This window comes from Electrona antarctica (assembly GCF_951216825.1).
Source record: "Electrona antarctica genome assembly, chromosome: 22".
NCBI classification, from domain to species: Eukaryota; Metazoa; Chordata; class Actinopteri; order Myctophiformes; family Myctophidae; genus Electrona; species Electrona antarctica.
In genome coordinates, this window is record NC_136805.1 from 21,632,664 (window position 1) to 21,653,607 (window position 20,944).

General features: G+C 41.8%; 1 protein-coding gene across 3 annotated transcripts; it reads left to right on the forward strand.

Annotated features, from left to right (window-relative positions):
• The first annotated feature begins 8,157 nt into the window (after window positions 1-8,157).
• tbc1d24 (TBC1 domain family, member 24) lies at window positions 8,158-20,654 on the forward strand. Of its 3 annotated transcripts, XM_079493019.1 has the most exons (9): window positions 8,158-8,205; window positions 8,309-8,421; window positions 10,976-11,053; window positions 11,523-12,638; window positions 15,580-15,738; window positions 16,401-16,464; window positions 16,908-17,003; window positions 18,320-18,557; window positions 19,015-20,654. In XM_079493019.1, the coding sequence occupies exons 4-9, from the start codon at window positions 11,647-11,649 to the stop codon at window positions 19,170-19,172; spliced, it is 1,707 nt and encodes a 568-aa protein (XP_079349145.1). In that variant the 5' UTR covers window positions 8,158-8,205; window positions 8,309-8,421; window positions 10,976-11,053; window positions 11,523-11,646; the 3' UTR covers window positions 19,173-20,654. The 3 variants fall into 3 exon arrangements, with proteins under 3 accessions (XP_079349145.1, XP_079349143.1, XP_079349144.1); XM_079493017.1 differs by lacking the exon at window positions 10,976-11,053 and having other exon boundaries at window positions 8,159-8,205; XM_079493018.1 differs by lacking the exons at window positions 8,158-8,205; window positions 10,976-11,053 and having other exon boundaries at window positions 8,385-8,449.
• Window positions 20,655-20,944: the final 290 nt, after the last annotated feature.

Genomic DNA, 20,944 nt, shown 5'->3' on the forward strand with positions numbered 1-20,944 from the left:
TTCTCTCTAATTTCCCTCCTTCTCTGGCCTTGCCTTTTCTGTGTCTCCAGGCCTGTGAGTAGCCATCCCGCAGTTGCCCGGGTAACCTGACTCGCCTCTACGAAACACAATACCCAGAGTGCTTCTTGCTCCTTTCAGAGATACAATGGAGCCCACGCTATTGGGTGACATGTTTTCTTTGAGCCGTGCTGGCCAAAGCCTCGGTTGTTGAATTGACACGCAACTGGGGAGCCCATTTTAATGTGTTTAATAAGGTAAATAAGAGACTGAAGAGACTCAGCAGACCACACAAATAATGAACTCACCATACATACGTAATGTTAAGTTAGATGTGGCCTATTACTACAACATAACAAGGGATCAACGGTCATTTAGATTTTGATTCCAAGACGTTATAATTCACAGAATAGCCACCAAATCAAAATTGGCATGCTGTGTCAAAATTACAACTGTGAGCATATCTGATCAGGAACGTTTAGCAAAAAGGCAATACCTCCAACCACCATCTATTTCTGAGGCCTTGCACGTACCATGGCTGTTAAGGCATTCTGTCTGTATACTGGCTGGTGCCCATGTCTAACAGTACAAAAGCCACTTCAGGTCATCTCAGGTCTCAGACATCTAATTGGTTGAATGGTTAACAGTTTACAAAAGGTACAGAGGTAAAAGGATAACAAGAAAAGCCCTGATGGCCTGTTTCCATCGTGGACCTGTGTATTCAATTCATCAAGACGTATAAAGACATACAATACAGTACTATACAAGAAATCATGCATACTAAAACAGTGGGGGGTACATTTTTTGACTTGTCTAGGAGGTCCAGTTGTAAATTGCAGACAGGTGCTCTTTTATGGCGGTTTTGAGGGAGGGTATAGGGACTCAGTCACACGTTTTGATGGCTGTAGGGCATTCCACGTTTTCGTGGACATGAGGTACATGTACAGCATATATGTCAAACTCAAGGCCCGGGGGCCAAATCAGGCCCGTGAGTGAATTATCTTTGGCCCGCGGAATGATATTTAATTAGTATTAGAACTGGCCCTCTGGTATACTGCACGGACCACCATAATACTACAAGTCCGACAATGCACTGCGAGTGCATTGGCACATATCACATACTATGAAAGCAGTGCTTGGTGAGGATCATAGAACAGGAAACTGAGCTTAATAATAATGCATTTTCAGTTTTAAATGCATTTACTTTTTTGCTGTTTGCCTGGGACGTCCTCATGACCGCGGTGCCCGTGTGTTGAAACACAGTCCGGCCCTCGACCTCGACCAATTTCTTTATTTTGGCCCACTGTGTATTTGAGTTTGACATCCCTGATGTACAGGTACATGGGCACTAGTCTCTTGAGTATCTTCAAAACAAGGCCCATTGCTGTACTCTGTCCTAGTCTACCCTGAGCCATCCTGCCCTATAATGAGCAGGGATTAGGTGAGTCCTAGGTGTGAGGTCTAGTAGTCTACTGACTAGTTTGTTTTGAGAGGTTTGAGAGGTTAAAGGACAGGTGTGCTTTTTCCTCTACATTGTGGCAGAAGATTAGCATGACCACACGGTCCTAGGTTAAATTCCGGGTACTCCATGCCAGCGTCTGAGAAGCATGGATAACTAACTAAGATTTGTGCTGCAGCTGCAGCAATCTCCCCATTGGTCTAGCTAGCACAAAAGCAGAAAAGGAGATAGAAACCCATCCATCCATCCATCCATCTTCAACCGCTTATCCGTAGTCGGGTTGTGGGGGAAACAGCTCCACCAGAGAGCTCCAGACTTCCCTCTCCAGAGCAATGACCTCCCTAGGAGGCATCCTAGATGCCCGAACCACCTAAGTTGGCTCGTTTCCAGGTGAAGAAGCAACGACTTTATGCCGAGTTCTCACCCCATCTCTAAGGGAGATGCCATGCAGCCACCCGTCTGAGAAAACTAATTTTGTCCGCTTATATTCGCAACCTTATTCTTTCGGTCATGATGACCCACACTTCATTACCATAGGTGAGAGTAGGAACGGAGATTTTGCTCGGTAGACAGAGAGCTTTGCCTTCTGGCTCAGCTCTCTTTTCGTCACAACAGTGCGGTACAGCGACTGCAATACCACCCCTGCTGCTCTGTTTCTCCGGCTGATCTCCTTCTCCGTCCTCCCCTCACTGGTAAACAAGACCCCGAGATACTTAAACTCCTTCACCTGGGGTAATGTCTCATTCCCTACTTGGACTGCACAATCCATCGGTTTCCTGCTGAGAACCATGGCCTCAGATTTGGAGATGCTGATCCTCATTCCAGCCGCCGTACACTCGACTGCAAACCGGTCCAATGAGAGTTGAAGGCCTTGGACCGATGGTGCCATAAGGACCACATCATCTGCAGAAAGCAGTGAAGCAACCCTTAGCTCAGCGAGCCGTATCTCCGCTACGACTTTGTCTCGAGATCCTGTTCATGTAAATCACTAACAGGATAGGTGACAATGCGCAGCCATGGCGGAGGCCAACCACCACCGGAAACGAATCCGACTTACTCCCGAGCACGCAGACACAGCTCTCGCTTTGGGTGTACAGAGATTGGATGGCCCTCAACAAGGTCCCCCTCACCCCATACTCCCGCAGCACCTCCCACAGAACCTCCCGGGGAACCCAGAACCTTCTCCAAATCCACAAAACACAGACCGGATATGCAATTATGCATATACTCCCACCTCCTTATAACCCCCTTCTTTGTTCCCCAACCTGTACATATTTTTGTTATTTTTACCTTTTATGATGATTTGAATTTTGTTGTTATTTTTACGTGTGTCTGACTGTACCCTGTACTGATTACATTTCTGTTTGACTGTACCCTGTACTGATTACATTTCTGTTTGACTGTACCCTGTACTGATTACATTTCTGTTTGACTGTACCCTGTACTGATTACATTTCTGTTTGACTGTACCCTGTACTGATTACATTTCTGTTTGACTGTACCCTGTACTGATTACATTTCTGCCAATAAAGTATGCAATCAATCAATCCCAGGCCTTCTCCAGGATCCCTGCAAGAGTGTAGATCTGGTCATCTGGGATAGAAACCCTCATCATACTTATAGGCCGAAACAGACAATAACTGTGGAGGCTGTTCCAAAGTCTGAAGATTATTACGTATTATTATTATTATGAACTAAAATCAGCCTCTTTACGTTTTGGGGTTGGAACAAGGGATGACAAGAAATATTGCTGATGAGTTCATGATGTTGCTGAATTCATGATGTAGAATGAATGAGTAGGCAGTAGCCTAGAGTTACTGTATAACTAATACAGCCATGCTGCAGTCTGCAGAGAAGTGTAGCCTAACATATTTGACATCACATGGTACAGCTCCTTTGCATAAATGTCCCTTAGGGGCTCTGTAGATAAATATAGGCTACTCAAATATTATTTTTGGTGCTGACTGTTTGATCTCAAACAGTATTATAAGTCTATGTAAACCGTATTAGGACTAATATAACTGCATGGTTTGAAGCAGGACATCCAACTCAGGACTACATCAGTTGTTCTGCTTTGATCTGACAACATGACCAACCGCCACTCCTGTGTGTCATCATCGGTAAATAGACTCTTCAAAGCTTATTTATAATAACATACAGGGCTGGACAACATTTGATCCCCCCATTGTCTCCGCCGGGCTGGTGTTTTCACGTCAGTCAGTCAGTCAGTCAGTCAGTCAGTCAGTCAGTCAGTCAGTCAGTCAGTCAGTCTGTGTGTGTGTGTGTGTGTGTGTGTGTGTGTGTGTGTGTGTGTGTGTGTGTGTGTGTGTGTTTTTATTTATTTCGACGTCAGGCCTAAATGGGTTAAATACAAAAGCCGATAGCTGTGAACAATTTAGGCTAAGTATTAGGACATTATGACTTAAAACTAAAATTAAGGACAGTAGGCCTATTGTATGTAATTGTTTTTTATCTTCCATCACAGTTTTTATATTTATATTTATATTATATCTTTAACCACTTTAACCAACATTAGCCAAAAATAGCTACAAGCACACAACATACCATAGACTGAAAACGCGATCCAAGTACTTTACTAAGTCTATAGTGTTTAGGTGATTAAGTGTTTTTCTACGTCTCAAGACAAACAACCATGGTGGGGTTTGAACTGACAATTTTGGGAACTTGGGGAATCTAAACACTGAGCAAATATTCTCAGAGATGGATTCGAATTGCAATTATTGGGTCAAAATAAGTGCAATGATAGTCAATTCATAGATTGATTGCCAAATATTACATTAATTATTGCCTATGCCAAGTGTTTTTCATGGTGTTTTTCATTAAATGAAAAATCCAAATTTTGGCAGGCAGACAAAAATGTTTACCACATGAGTGTGAGAGCGCATGCCAGAGTGACCTTGTGATCTCTGACCTGCTCTGACATATCCATATATGGAGATCCAGTTGTAAAAACACTTACGACGGAGGCGTTCCGTCTGAAGTGGAGTCACGAGAGGCACCACTGAGTGAGCTCAGGTGAGCAAGTCGTCGTGGAAAAGTCGACTCAGCTCTGTTCGAGTAGAATCGTAAATTGTGGTGCGACGTAGGTGTGAGGGACGCATAGTGGCCCAAACTTTATATGTGAGGACCGCATAGCGGCCCCAACCTCTAAAAATTGAAGTAAACATTTTTGATTTAGGTTAAATGGCCTCTGCTTTTTTGCCTTTTATCATTTGTATTTGGTTGGGACGGAACATTTTAAGGTTATTTTATTCATTTTTTAAACTTCAAGGCTTGTCGCCATCTTATCTTTCTGAACTATTACAGCCCTATATCCCAATCAGAGCTCTGAGGTCTGCTGACAGGCTGTTGCTAGTTTCACAAAACCAGGCTAAAATGTAAGCTTTTGTAGCAGCTTTTGCTGCTGCTGTCTCCAGGCTCTGGAACAACCTGCCCCTTCTAATTAGATCAGCGTAGTCCACTTCTTCACCCTTGCCTTTCAGCAGACATGTGAGCATGTTTGCTTATGATAATTTATTTTGTTGCTTTCATGTGTTAACAGTAATGTAAAATCAGTATAATTATATTATCGCTGGGGTCATTTGATAAGATGTAGCACTCAGATTTGCTGCCACTCAAATGCTGCTTTCCAATGTTTGCGGGACCTGGGTAGGCAACCCGGCCTGGCGGAGACCTGTGCTCCAATGATATTTATATTTATTAAAGCATCAGGGACCAAACAACACATTTCCAATATCTTGTAAATGCTCTCTTTTTAGAATCCAAGGCACAGGTGAATGTGAACTAGGTAGCTTATGTTTTGGTCTGCAGTGGATCAATCTGGAAACCCATTTGGTTAAAAAGGAATAATAAATTGTTGTTTTTAACAAAATATACCAAATATTATTTTCTCCTGCTGTTAGCAGAATCTAGAGATTATCAGTGGATCTAAATGAGGTCAAGTTCTCCTGGATGCCAGGAGAGGGCGCCCTAAGTCCACTTAAATGACGTACAAGGATAAATACATGACTGACTGACTGACTGACTGACTGACTGACTGACTGACTGACTGATGGATCCCACAAGGGAAATTCTGATGTCAGCAGCACTGCAAGCAATAGGTATGAAACACAGGATAGGTAAAGGTTAAGAGTAGAGATACATTTAAGATTCAAGAATACAAAATAAGAACAAAAATAAAATAAAAATAAAAAGGTGATACATTCTGGTCTGGCCATCTACATTAGGACTGTCCTAATTTATGAGCTGTAAGTAAATACCCCTATGGTAAATACTGTGTGTGTGTGTGTGTGTGTGTGTGTGTGTGTGTGTGTGTGTGTGTGTGTGTGTGTGTGTGTGTGTGTGTGTGTGTGTGTGTGTGTGTGTGTGTGTGTGTGTGTGTGTGTGTGTGTGTGTGTGTGTCAACGCTTGTTATGTCCTGCTACCTGCATAAGCGGAAGGATTTGATAAGGATAAATCCCTATAAGCTAGAACCTAAGGCTTACTGGCTCCCCGTACCATCTGTCTCTTTCTTTCTCTGCCTCGTGCACGCGCGCAGCTGCGCATGCACACTATCCATCTGTACTGTATCCAATTCAGGAGTTAAAATGTCTCCTGATTCTATGCCCATTACACGCCACCAATGTATTCCCTGAACATGATGTGATGTTGTCCCAGTGGGCAGTGGAACATGGTGGCCTACTGGCCTCATGTGACATGACAGTCAGCAGTCTTCAATGTCTGCTGGGTCAGTACCAGCAACAGCCCCAAGCTCACAGCAGCCTGCTCTCCTGTTGTCTATGGCTCGAAAAGCTGCTTGATTCCTATACCCAAAAACCCTGTTGTTAGAGAGCTCAAATACTGGGTGCATGGTGTTATTTGATTCTGGGTCAAATTAACTCATACTGTTGTATATCATCCCTATGGCATTTGGGAAAACTATCGAAACCACCAGCCAAATTGTTGGCTGTGACTTACTCAGCCATTTGTACAGGTAATTATAAGCATCATTTCATGGTTCTTTCCAAATTAAAAAAAAAAAAAAACCCGGTTGAAGAACCACTCTGGAAGCCGTTATATTGTTAAATAGGAAATAAGATGTACCCTTATAAATAAAAGGGTACCCAAGTACCCTTTGTTCAAACACAGATTTCCTAAATATATTTAAACTTATTTAATATTCATGAGTATGCCAAATGATAATTAACAGGTAATTAGGTGATAACATAGGTAGTTGGGTATTGTTCTTCACACAGTTTCCAGCATTCAGAATTATCTGTTGCTCTGTCTTTAACAGTGGCTGTGTAACCCACAAACCACAGTGGTTTGCAGAGAAAAACATTTGTTTCCTTTCTCAATTCCAAAGAGGAAATAAAACAGAGTTGATTTCTCGAGAGGTATACACACACGTTTGCTTTTAAACACCACCAACTCTAGACAGATCAGGGAAACACAAAATAAGGACATGAAAAACCTCAGCAGAATTCAAGAGGAGCCCAGGGAAAACACAGGAAGGAAAAACAACCTTTTAGCCCAAGTCATACTGAGAGGCAATTATTGTCCCATATTATTGAATTATCAGTAATAACTGTCATGTGTTCTGGCGGGTGCTTTGAGAAGTGGACAAAGCAGGGTGTTGTTGACTATGGTTGGGTACTTCCTGACCTGGTCAGTGCCTGCCATTACCTGGACAGCGTTGCTAGTAAACAAGGCAAATTTCACATGTAACCAAAGCAAAGTCTTCAGAGAAAGCCTAACATAGTTGGTTAGATGCAGGTCGTGGCGATACATGATCTGTATCCTATTCTTTACCAATAATAATGTTGCCATAATGTATGTAAATTATATAGATATAATATATATCTATATAATTTATATATATAATATATATATATACAGCTCACAAAGTGCTTTACATACAATAAAAATCAACAAAAACACAAACTGTAGAATAGAAAACAGCAGACATAATTACACACAAAGAAGATAAAAATCAAGGACATTCCGCAAATGCTTGTTTAAACAGAAGTGGGTTTTTTTCAATGCCCACAGAAGCTGCAGCGCTTAGAACCTGTGGAAGGGCATTCCAGAGTCTGAGAGCTACAGAAAGGCTTTGGTTATTTATCTGGTACGAGTGATGATACTAGACGACCTGGGCGACTTAACTTTTTTAGGGTCCTGCTCAGCAGGTCAGTTGGATATGCCGGTGCTTTACCATGCTCTATATGTGAGCACCACCAGCCACCAGGACCTTGAACCCAACCCTGAAAACAACAGGAGGCAAGGAATGATGTGGCACCTTTGGCTGGACCTGGTTGACTGTGTGTATGTGTGCGTGCGTGTACGTGTGTGTGTGAGTGAGAGAGAGTGACACAGTCTAGAGTAGACAATTGTGGACAAACTATATAACATTATACAACAGCAGATGAGTTTGAAATAAAGTGCAAACTGTGTGTACTGATAGGATAATGTGTTTTTGAGTGTTGCAACCACTCGAAGGAACAGCAATGTCCGTGTTAACCTATGTGTTAACCTATGTTTGTGTGTGACTATGAGTACCAGTAGGGGCGCTGTTGTGCCAGAAACAGAGAGAGGGAGATAGTGCTGCACTGTTGCCTGCTAATGAGAGAGAGAGAGAGAGAGAGGGGGGGGAGTTGCACCACTCAGTTCACACGGGTGTGATTTTTTCTTTTAGGTGTGACAAAGTTTTGAAGCTGAAAGGAGGCCATTTCCATTTCCAAGGATGTTGTGTAAGCATAAGTTGGTGTAACTGTGACTATGTGTGTGCTATATATTGCTAAATACCTCGGATGATGTTAGCACCTGTGACCTGAACTATCTTGTCTGTTTCAGTGTTCCACCATGGATCCTCTATAATAGTGTACCCAGAGGCTCACTGCGCATGCGCGAGCCAACTGGATATGAATGCTGCTGCTCTACACGTCTCCAAGACATCTCATATCCAGGTAGGAGTGTCTCTTCTTGTCTTCACAGGTATTTTTTCGTGTCTTTTATGTTTATGTCTTCCGACTTTTTAATGCAAACAAAAACCCGTTGGCCCTGTCTTTCGTTTGGTCTAATATGTACATTGGCTTGCAGCAAATCAACTCCACACAAGAGCAAACTCGGCGAAAGCCATGGGACCAAATTTCATTTGGGGTTGGCATGTTTATGTTAGCTAGCAGAGATTGAGATTGTAACGTTGCTGCGTTGAAACAGATGTGGTGTTAGTTGATATGTGCATTAATGTATGTGTCGGACAGTGTCGCGCAATGTGCATATAACGTTACGTAGCTCTGCTGGTGTGGACTGTACTTGCTGTACGCGCTGAAAAGGTTTCTTGCCTGGCTAGCTAGCTTGCTAACTACAGGTATGAATGAAAAGAGTGAATTAGCTTAGTTTGTGTGGTAAATCCTCCCTAACTAAGAGACACGGTGTTTTATATAGAATGTTCGGAACTTGCCAGTATTCACAGTTGCGTTCCGCGAATAGCCGAAATATGCTTATACCCGGTAGTTACAGTGATGCTTCCATTTACCAAGCTATCCATTTAAGAAGAAAAATATATATAAAAATGCAAAAGCTGAACGATTACTTTTAAATGTCAGTGTACACGTCATTGCTGCAGTGGTGTGACTGTGGAATGTGAACTACTTGACAGTTGACAAACATTGACAGCTGTACACTGCAGATTCTCGTGTACTGTCAATGCAATAGCGGTGCTGGCCTGGGATCAGTTCTTACTGCTGCACTGGCTCTGTGGCTCAGTTCCCAACCGAGCTTGTGTTAGTTAAAACCTCCAAGCTTTACAGTAATTACGTAGTCCTTGACCTGCGGTGACACTGGCAATAAGCTTCACGCCCCTATTCCTAATCGGCACAACAAGAGAAAAGTAACTTAACTGAATTTCTGAACGACGCTTTTCTTTCACTTCCAGTTAACTAATTCTTGTTGTTGCATCAACTTGCATCATGTTAACATCTGGCCAAGTAAGTATGAGCATCGGACCAGTGCATATTTAAAACTATGACGGCAGTCCCAGCTGGTTTTGGCCAAAAACAAAGTTGGTGCATTAAAAGGTTGTGCACATTTCCCCTTGGTATTCAACAGTAGATGTTTATGTCTAATTCAGAAGCATAACACTCTTTGGTCCAGTGCAGCTCACCAGGTGGACTTTAGAAGAACACTGGCCCCATGCAGTTCATCCTACTCCAGTATGATGCTATAGTGTCTGTCACATCACATGACCCTAGCCATTAACCTTTTGTTGATGCTGACTTTGCTGTTCTAATTTGATGAGACCTCACTGACTTGACTTGGTGTTGTTTAACTTCCATTCATGCGTAAGTTTGAAGTGGGGTTTTCGACTTTTCGTGCCATCCTCAAGATCCCTTGAAACTTTTTTTGTATTTGCTATGCCATACAATCATAATCATACATGGTATAGGTAGGTAGTCTACACTGGAATACGACAGCTGACACGAGGGCTTTGCTTTGTGAGCCTTAACGTTTTTTCAAGTCCATTTTAGGCCTAGCACAATTCTTACTTGGTAAATTCAGTGTGCTTTCCATTAAAAGAGTAAAAGAAAACACATTCTGAACAAAACATACATACAACATATACTAAGTACTATTAACCCCCTTGCCCTATCTTAACACTGCATGTATACACATGTAACGCCCGGAATTCAAACTCGGGTGTCCCGCATGAAAGTCCAATATCGTAACCACTAGACCAAAGGGATATCCCTATGGACCCATTGGACCAGGGGAGATAATAGACTTTTGAGGCCACCAGGCAGAGGCTCTGAGCCACTCTGCTACACACACACAACACCACACATGATTGTTGTCAAATCTTGGATGTTGAGCCAGGCAGATGGATTCTGAGACACTTTTATTGCATGAGCTGAGCTCAAGTATATGAAACACAGGCCAATGTGTAGTTCTCTGGAAAGAGAAACTAGACCATATTATTTATACACATCCGTATATATGTCATAGTCACAATATGTACTCGTAAAACATATCATACAGTGCCAGGTCAGCATGGAGGGGCATCTTGATTGAGTTTTACAATGTAGTTATTGTTAAAGAATATCGTAAGGCCAAAGATGAATGACAGCCTTACGTCAATGTTTGTCACAAGACCGCTCCTTCATAATCGAGCATATTGGCACTCTCAAGGAGACATATAGGCCAGGGTGGCTACTGGGCACATGCCTAGTTATTGCACAAACCCGAGTTCCAAATCCAACTCCCTTCCCTCTGACTTTGATTTCCTTCCTCTCTATGTACTACTATCTAATACAACAACAGTAAAACTTAGAATAATAATCTTGACAAGTTATGATCAGCATCAAAAGATCAGGCTATCAGCAATGTTTGGAGATTGGACCTATTGTAACATTGTATCTTTTGGAGATTTTTGGATTATCTGCATTCAGATTTGGTTCAGTTTAGTAACATCCAGAGTCAGAGACTTCATGGATTTTTGCCATGTATTGTCTTTGCTTTCAGCCAGAATTGTCCGGACGGACAGTAGGTGCAGTGGCCAATCTGACCATAATCACTAACATAGGCTTGCCTATAAACCCTGTAAGTCATATTTCTGCATCAAAGGTCGTCTTCTGCAGTTTTTTTCTTATCACGTGGCATGACTAGGAAACCTCACACAGTTGTGTTCTATTTAGGCTATGCAACAGTGATTTTGCTAGCATTTCTAATCTCTAGATGTGTGACATACACAATGTCCATGTCTCCAATTTGCTTTCTACGGTGAACCCAGATCCTTACATACCACCTCCTTGTATGAACTGAAACCCAGTGGCAGAACAGATCTGGGTAAACATGCCTGCAAATTATATGTCTTGGTCTTCTATTTAGATAAAATGGATACAGTTTACCAAGTCGGCCAATTAAATAGGAACCGAGAAGCTAGGACGACTCTTAACAAGAAGTTGACCTTCCTTTTATCCGAGTCTGAAATACAGATAATTCCACCATAATTGTCTAACATTTTTCAGAATAATATATTCTCATTAATTCTCTTTTATCTGCATTTCAGGGGCCACATCATGGGCAGCTAAAGGATCATTAGAACTAGTCCGTTGTGTGGAGGACGGAAGACTTGGTATACACCAGTCCCTTGACCCACTGTGGCCTTGGCCATAGCTTCAGGTTCTGGTACAATGGCTGAGGAAGACTATGGCAGCTTTGTGGACTGGGATCAGATGGGGGAGATGGCTAAAAGCAGCGGCCCCACCAATGTGGACTGTAAGGACCTGAAGGAGTTCAAGCAGATGGCTCGGCAGGGCTACTGGGCCAAGAATCACAAACTGCGTGCACAGGTCCTTGAGCAGCTCATCAAAGCCATTCCCTGTCGCACAGTAACCCCAGATGCAGCGGTCTACCGGGACCTCATGGGAAGTGCAGCCACCAAGAAGCCCTCCTCAGCCATACCGCTGCCTGACTTTGTGGATGGCAGCCCCGTCCCACATTACTGCCTGAAGTCTGAGGCTGTAGCATCCGTTCACCGGGTCATCTCCTGTGTGGCGGGACAGTTTCCGGACATTTCCTACTGCCCGTCGCTGCCTGCTATCACGGCGTTGCTCCTGCACTTCAGTGCAGACGAGGCACAGTGTTTTGAGCATGTCAGCCGCATGCTCTCCTGCAACGAGCCAAGCAGAAAGCTACTGGATCAGACCTATCTGGCCTACGAGTCCAGTTCCATGACCTTCGGTGACCTGGCCAACAAGTATTGCCAGGCAGGCCACAAGCTGATTGTGGCAACAGCACAGGATGTGATGGAGGTCTATGTAGACTGGCAGCGCTGGGTGCTGGGGGACCTTCCCTTCAGCCATGTTGCCAGAGTCCTTGACGTCTACCTGGTGGAAGGTTACAAGGTCCTCTTCCGGGTGGCCCTGGCCCTCATCAAGTTCTACCGCAAGCACAAGGTGGGTGCTCAGGCGGGCCAGGCAGGCCAACAGGAGAAGCAGGACACGGGGGAAGTGAGGAAAGACATTCAGGCCTTCATTAAAGGCATCGCATCCACTGTCACCCCGGAGAAGTTACTCGAGAAGGCCTTCTCTATCCGCCTGTTTAGCCGCAAGGAGATCACCCTTCTGCAGAACGCCAATGAAAAGGCCCTGCAGCAGAAGGGCATCACTGTCAAACAGAAGCGGTATGGTTTTCACATGTGTATTCTTGTATGCACTACACTGGGAGGATTGTTAGGTTCTTTGTTTGTATGTATTTCTTTCAGTCTCATCTATTCTTTGTCAAGTAAGATTGAAGCCCACATTTTTGAACTTCTTTCAGAAATGGTAGTTGATGCCACAAACGTGACAATTATCCAAACTGCATATGATCATTTAACGTGTACAATACACACCATGGTGAATGAGTTTGCAGTATATTCTGTTCTGGCAAAGCAAGGGATCTGGTCTCTCTGTAGTCATGACTCATGTTTGAGAATAGAATGCGTTCATATGCATCACACACCTTGTGTGTCTCAGCTGTAAATCATTTGCACAGGATGATGTCAGTTGACGGGGTCATACACATTGTAAAGCTGCATTGTGCACATGATTCATGCTAGTCACGTAGGCTGAATATGGTATTCTCCATGACGAGATGTACTGATGTAACGGTACTACTGACCAATATCTACTGGCTGTCCAAGTTGTTTTCCCCTGCTTTCAAAATCTGTCCTAAGTCATGGTGTTGTCCTCCTCGACCTTCCTTAACAGATTTGTTGAAACAACTGTGGCACCTCCCCTGCTCTGTAAATGCTGCTGACCCCTATCTCAGACCCATTACCCAATGCTGTGCTTTGCTGTCTTAAGGCAGGATGGCTTCTAACTGCACTTTGGCTGAATGATCTGGATGTGTACAAAAAGTAATGACGAATTTATGGGCCGTGTGCAGGGCAGCTTAGCCTTTTACTACCCTACCTGTACAGTTTGTTTGTAGTGACATGACAATATCCGCTGCAAAGACATTCTTTTTTCCCAATAAAGACATTTCTGACATTTCTTTGAGACTATTTGAAACTAGTTTTGTACATTTGTACAAATAAATTACTACATGTAAATAACATTCTGGAACAGGAATTAAGGAATTTGGTTTAGGCCATTATGACACTTAAAGTAACTCTGTTAAAGGACCACTTCACCACTTTTCAACCTATCTTCATATAATAGGTCCTCACTAATAATCATGATAAAATGGCACGATTTTTTTCTACTCAGTCTGTGTCTCATAGGAGGGCTGTGGGCAGTTTAGAAACCGTCTTCCAGTGACATCATCATTAGGCAGATTATTTATTAAACAAGATTTTTTTACAAAAATGTTTAGATTTTCATTATCGTGAGAACGATGGCTTCCATTTTCGCATTGCAACTTTTCAGGACTAGAAAGCCTGCAGTTTTTATTAGCTTGTATTCTTCATCGATGATGTCACTGGAAGACGGTTTCTGAACTGCCCACAGCCCTATGAGACACAGACAGAGTAGAAAAATATTGCGCCATTTTTTCATGATTATTAGTGAGGACCTATTATATGAAGATAGGTTGAAAAGTGGTGAAGTGGTCCTTTAATGCTAGCATAAATAAAGAGAGAGACTGTAAAATCCAATTGGAGGTGGTATGCTAGGAATGAGAGTTATGCCTTCTTAAAATTGCACAGAAACGGTTACTATAAGCAGGTCTTTCGGTTAGTAGCAAGCAATTTCAATTGGTAAATTGGTCAGGGAGTCCAGTCTTTTTACAGTATGGCTTAAGGGTCCAGCCATGGAACAATGTTGGTCTGTAATGTATGCATGTCGCCACGAAGGTATGGCATCTGTATGTCTCATACAGATATAAAATTAACCAATCACAGTGTACTACGCACATACACACAGAAATACTTCGGTCTTTCCTATCTTATCTCTCTTTAAGGGGGAGACAGTGCATCACAGCCTCGATACTTATATAGCCCTACCACTCCAAGCTTTCATTCCATGTGTCACATCATATAGGTTATATTAATATCTATATAAAACTTGTGAAATTGCTGATGCTTGATAGTGCAACCCTGCACACTGCTCTGCATGGTGAATTCGTCCTACAGTCTCTTGAAGCAGATCTATCACGTAAATGTCAACAGCTTCATAAATATACAATTTAACGTTGGCCTATCTGGCAAAGGGCGTTAGTGAGGGTGCACACCTGACCAACTATTATTGATACTGCATTCACATGGAATCAGGCAAGTGGTAGAAGGTAAACCGGAAGTCATTTTAGTGGACGGGAGCAGGACGGTAAACGGAACAGGACGGCAGTCGGCAGCCAGAACCGGCGACAGTAATGGCAGACGGCATCAATGTTAAAATATTTAATCTTTTTACCGTTCCGTGCCGTCCAGCAGGTTTGGCATCTACTGCTTGCCTGATTCCATGTGAATGCAGCATTAGTCAGTTTGTTGATGCAGTCAAAGCAGTCTGCCATTGAAATGAGGGACTTATTGTTCCCTGAAGGCTTGTCTAAATATTTAGTTGTAGTTAGTATTTACTTTGAATGCATTTACGCTGTCCATTTGCACTGCCTGTAACTAGGCTAATTTAGAACTTGGTGTAAAGTTGTGCATCTGGTGACTTGCATGGTGACTTACACGTATACCTACAAAGTGCAGAGAAGCAACTGCGTTATTATACTTTGTCTTGTTAGATAATGCTTTCTGGCATGCAGTGGTTTAATTTGTACATCCTTTTGTCTCACCATTCTGTTTCTCTTTTCTCTGGGTTTCCCGCCTTTTTCCATCCACTGTCTCTTCTCATCTTCTCTCCTACACATCCCACCATTTCCTGTGCGTTGGTTCTTTTACAGTGGTATTAGGTGGGTTTTATTGCATTCCATTTTATTCTATTCCATCTGAACCTCTATTCTTTTCAACTATTTTTTCCCCCCCTCATTTGTGAATGAATGCTCATCAAGTCCTTGCACTAATGTCTGCTTTAGTCATGCCCAGGCCTAGACTGTGTATACTATGTAGAAGTCGAATAGACTTGCTTTTAACTGGTGAAAAGACAACATCACTAACACTGATCTTCCCTTGCCCCACCTTTTCTGGGGGTCTCCAGGGGGAATGTACAGCTGGCGCTGAATCCCGACACCTTCTCATCAGAGATAGTCAGCGCCAAGGAGATGCACGACATCTGGTCGTGGATCCCTGAGCGATTCGCCCTCTGCCAACCCCAGCTCCTCTTTACCACCTCAACTCACGGCTGCAGCATTAACAGGTACACCACCCTGCTATGCTCACATTAGTACTGTTATTATGGCATTATCCAAGGGGTAAGATTGTGGATTTGGAACCAGAAATTGTTCCATTATGATTGACTCTAGTTAAGACTTTATTGGTATAAACCAAATGACGATTAGGAAAATGTTTATCAATGAAAACGGATTAAAACTGAGGCTCTCAAATAGGCCAACTGCCTACTTATAGGACCAAACGTCCACTGTCTCTGTCACTTTATTTCAACACTTTATTTATTTACTTCAAGTATTTCTCCACTTTATTTACTTCAAGTAAAGGACTATTTATTATTATTTTTTGCATCCTAAAGAGCCTCAGTTTTCATCTTTCAGTGTGCAAACCCTTTCTTTCTGTTCATGGACTTTCATGCTGGCCTCTCGCATTTGTTTTCAGCCCTATATTAAGCCTTAAGTTTAGAGCGCAAACATCTATACTTCTTTATCAATGAAAAACAGACTGTAGGATAGACTACCAACAAGTTTTGTTAATATTTACCCACTTTATTGGTTCAAAGTGCGTTTGTGCTCAGAAAATGGAATAATCCAAAGTGTACTATTGCCCATAAAGTGAGGCTTTTTTAGAAACTGATGATCCTCAGTTCAGTCTTAAATCATCTTGTGTTATGAACTCTTATTTCTCCAGGTTCTACTCCCATTGTGAAGGCTATGAACCCACCCTTCTCCTAATCCGGACGACCGATGGTGATGTAAGCACTATACACATCATGCTGTCTTATACCTCTTTTAACATTCTACATAAATATTCCGCCATTCATCTGTGTTTATATATTCAATTGAACATTATATGTGGACTAGCCGGATTAAGACTTTATAGACACCAGGGCTTTGACTAGGCTCAAGTAAACCTTACTTTTCTGGATATATTTTGTTGACCACAACAAACCCCAGCATTTCATCACCCTGCTTGCCTTGTGCACTGCTGTGCTCTGTTCGTCACGTTTCTCACACACACACACACACACACACACACACACACACACACACACACACACACACACACACACACATAGGTGTGTATAGGATCAAAAAGACCATCACCGTTTGTAAGAAAAAATAATGGCCAGTGTTTTTCAGACTTCAGTTTATCCTGTTATAAAGTCTCTTCTGTTTTTCCTGGATGTTTATCAAGGTGTGCGGTGCTTTCCTCTCCACGGACTGGGAGGAGCGGAAGAGGGGAGGCAACAAACTCAGCTTCTTTGGCACGGGGGAGTGCTTCGTCTTCAGAGTTGGTCCATTCATAATTCCTAATACTACCTTATTTGACTGAATAACATTGTGATCTGCTGACTGTAATGTTTGTTCTTTGAAAGCTAGTTTGTGGTTAGAACTATGAACTCCCTAAGATATACTTTAAGTTACATTAGTGTTACATTAGAGTCCTTTCTTTTTTCACATTAGTAACAAGTGGCAGAATATCATCACCAGGGGGCGCCATTTACTTGCTGGTGACAGTGAGACGGGACTGTATCATATGGCTCTCCTGGCTCATATCGACTTTCTGCTCCCCAAGGAGAAGCCATATTTACAGGGCAAAAGTCACAAGGCCTTCGTCATATTCATGTCTTTCTCGGCAACAAACAACCACATATCAAGTTTCTTGGTTTTGGCAGGTGGTGCTACATTAAGAAGTAACATCCATTGTTGCACCTGGGCTATAAATGGCACACAGACTGGGGCCTCTGATGCCTTCTGAATGAATTATTAAACTGCCTATCTATGTTGATGTACAGCTCTGTGAGCTCTCGACTCACCAGAAAACACAGGCGCTACCGCCAACACACACACACACACACACACACACACACACACACACACACACACACACACATACACACACACACACACACACACACACACACACACACACACACACACACACAAATCTGCACAGCCACACACACAGATATACACAGATCAGAAACTCCAGTAACCTGACCTAATAGTATCTGATTAGGGCCTCTCATCCGACACCAGATGATACAGAGACTGAGATCAGCCTCTGACAGCTATCAGATAAGCATAGGCTAGTGGAGGGATATGGAGAACTTGGCCATATGGGCGGGAACCCCTTATTGTAACCATACCTTCAAGACGAGTATATATATATATATATATATATATATATATATATATATATATATATATATATATATATGTATATGTGTATATATATATATATGTATATATATATATATATATATATATATATATATATATATATATAGCAACATAAATGTTTTGTAATCTTCGAATAGTTTTTTCAGAAAACTTTAGAAACGGCCTCAGTCCTAAATGGGTTTTAATCATGTTATACCTCATACATTAGTAAAAGTTTATCTTGGCATGTCATAACTTAGGTTTTAACATATGTTTGTCCATTTTAGAATCAGGATCAGGTTGTCTTTTTAGATGTGTTGGTATCTGTAATGTAATTAAATCTAGTTAAATAAATTCTACTTATAGTGACCCAGTGTTATCAAACGATCATGTTATTGACAAACTCCTGACAGCATTTGACACCGTTTTGTTTCTTTTTTGTAGTTGAAGCCAGAGATAGAGCGCTATGAGTGGGTGGTGATTCGTCACCCCGAGCTGGCGTCATGCAAGGATCAAGGCCTGGAAGACACAGCGCCCTCAGAGGGCCAAGATCCAGTTAGTCTGCTACAGACTGAGAGGCCTGCCGGAGACCTGTCCCCCTTCCTCTCTGCCCGGCATTTCAAACTCAACTCCAGGAACACTTCCATGTTCATGGCTGGCAACTTTGACTCAATCATAGTGGGTGAGTGGAAAACCCCCCCCCGTCTCTGTGGAGATACTGTGCCCGTTGTGTCATCGTCTATATGAGTCATCTCAGGTCATTGTGAAAAGGGAGCTTGGGTTGTGTATATAAATGCATCACTTGTATGGATGGCAGTGTATATTGTACAGCAGCATTATGCAGTAAACAGACCAAACTCACTGTGACAAAGTCCAATGAGATGGCCATTCACTTCACTGCCAGTCTGTCACTTAAATAGAGCAGACAAATGAACCGTATCCACTAGTGTCTAGTTGCTAAGATATTGAAAATATACTGTAAAGTGTAAAATGGATTAGAGCAGTAAGGAAATGTTTCCCTAAGTCATCATCAGTCAATAACTATTAACAATTGTTATCTTTGTAGCTATTGTCCTACAGCCCTATTTGCCAACTGCTGTGTACAGTACCAGCACTAATGCTGTTCTCTGTCTGACCAGGAGGGGGAGGTGACGGTAATGCTCTCTACATTGATGCTGAGCTGAACCATGGACGCACAGCCAGCTGCTCCACCTTTGACAACCCGCCCCTGTGTAAAGAGAACTTCATAGTCGGTCTTCTGGAAGTATGGGGCTTCCAGGATACCATGGCCCCATAATGGGACAAGTAAATGTTGGTGTATGCAGCACAAATGAATGAAGAGTTGAGAAGAACCATTTCAGTACAAAAAAAAGAAAAAGTAATAATATAAATTATGGATAATTATTATGGACTTAAATGGTTCTTCATCTCAACTCTTCAGATTCATTAAATGCATACAAGCATGCAGTACTTAACATTTGCACACACAATATACATTCAATATGGAAACACTGTGTACTCGTACACAGTACAGAACCATATGAAACGTCCATCTACTGCGTAAAAACGAAACAGAAAACACAACAGGGATATGCAAAGAAAACAACTTCCATCCAGCAAATTCATGTTGAAAACATAATTGTTAAAGTTGAATATTTTATTTATTGATGCACTTATTATAATTTGAATATATCTTTGTGGTTTTTATTTTGTATTAAAGATTTATAATTGTGGTATATGTATTCATATTTTTGTTAAGCCTCTTTGTAAGGGTAATTAATGTACTTCATGTTTAACTATTCAGGTTTTTCTCTAGTTACAGCCTACACATGATATTCAGCTACTGAACTATTCGTAATATCTCCATAATCATTTGTGCTCAGCTTCCCATTGGAAACCTTTGAAATTCTTGATTCTTGTTCAAATGTGTAGATTGGTTTAGCAAAAGTCGCCAAAACTGTAGCTAGCTTGTGCTATTCATCTTTGTTGGTGGGGGGGTGTACTAATAACAGAATGCATTGTGGCTGATGAATGCTGTTTTCATCAACTAGACATGTTCATGTGATGTCTCAACATGTGGGATCATGTTGATGAACTGATGTTTGTATTGGTTAAATAATGTGAAGTGTAAGCTTGCTTTTCAAATACAGTCAATACAGGTTTGTGTGAGGGCTCATGTAGAATTTGCTTGTTTATCATTTGCATGTTTATTATCCTCCCTCTTACACACTTGTACATACAGTATTTGGGACACCCATCTGATGAGTTGAGCCTGAATTATACTTTATGATGGCGTTGCTCGCCAAAAATAGCTTACCGTATTTCCATTTAATATGACAAAACAGTGTAAAAAGTATAATTGGTATGAAGTAGGACTTATTGTGGTGCTTTTTTGACAGTATATATATATATATATATATATATGGAAGTATTAATGTTGAATGTAAATGGAGCCAAGTCTCACCAGCTAAACTGTTCTTGGTACTGCACTCGTAAGAATCTTTTAGTGTTTATGTGAATATTTGGTCATGATTGAGTGAATAAGTTTTTATTTACAACCAGTAGTGAAGTTAAATGCAGCGGTCATCTTCTCTTCGATCTATCCGTCCCTCAGTCATGTGACTATCAAGTGAAGTCTAACATTGTAATGTTGACTACAGCCTCTGTGGGTTATGCAACATCTAAATAGCTGTGTACATGTGTATGTTTTACGTTCTGTTCCATTGAAAGTCATAACAGTTCTTACGTGTGAAAGTACAGTAATACACTTATGGCAAATGACTCCTTGTTGTGTTTTTATTTCTATTTCTTTGCCTGTGCTGGCTGTTCAATGTTGTACTGCTTTTATGCTTGAAGGGGAAGGTGGCAATTCTATGGACTCTGTCACAGAAATGTGTCAGATTCCTTTTGCAATCACATGACCTAGAGAAGAATCAAACCCTTTGCTGCCACTAACTTCCCTTTATTCCGCTGCACGTATAGTACATTCCCCTACAGTAATGTTTTTTCCCTTTACTTTGCTACTACAGATTTTGTCCAAACCTCACACAAATCAGTACACATTATCTA

What these genes read in the sequence shown, in the direction of transcription:
- tbc1d24 (XM_079493019.1), top strand. Translation starts at nt 11,647, where the DNA reads ATGGCTGAGGAAGACTATGGCAGCTTTGTGGACTGGGATCAGATGGGG. An exon ending in CACGGCTGCAGCATTAACAG is followed by an intron (nt 15,739 to 16,400) that starts GTACACCACCCT and finishes TTATTTCTCCAG; the next exon opens with GTTCTACTCCCATTGTGAAG. An exon ending in CTTTGACTCAATCATAGTGG is followed by an intron (nt 18,558 to 19,014) that starts GTGAGTGGAAAA and finishes CTGTCTGACCAG; the next exon opens with GAGGGGGAGGTGACGGTAAT.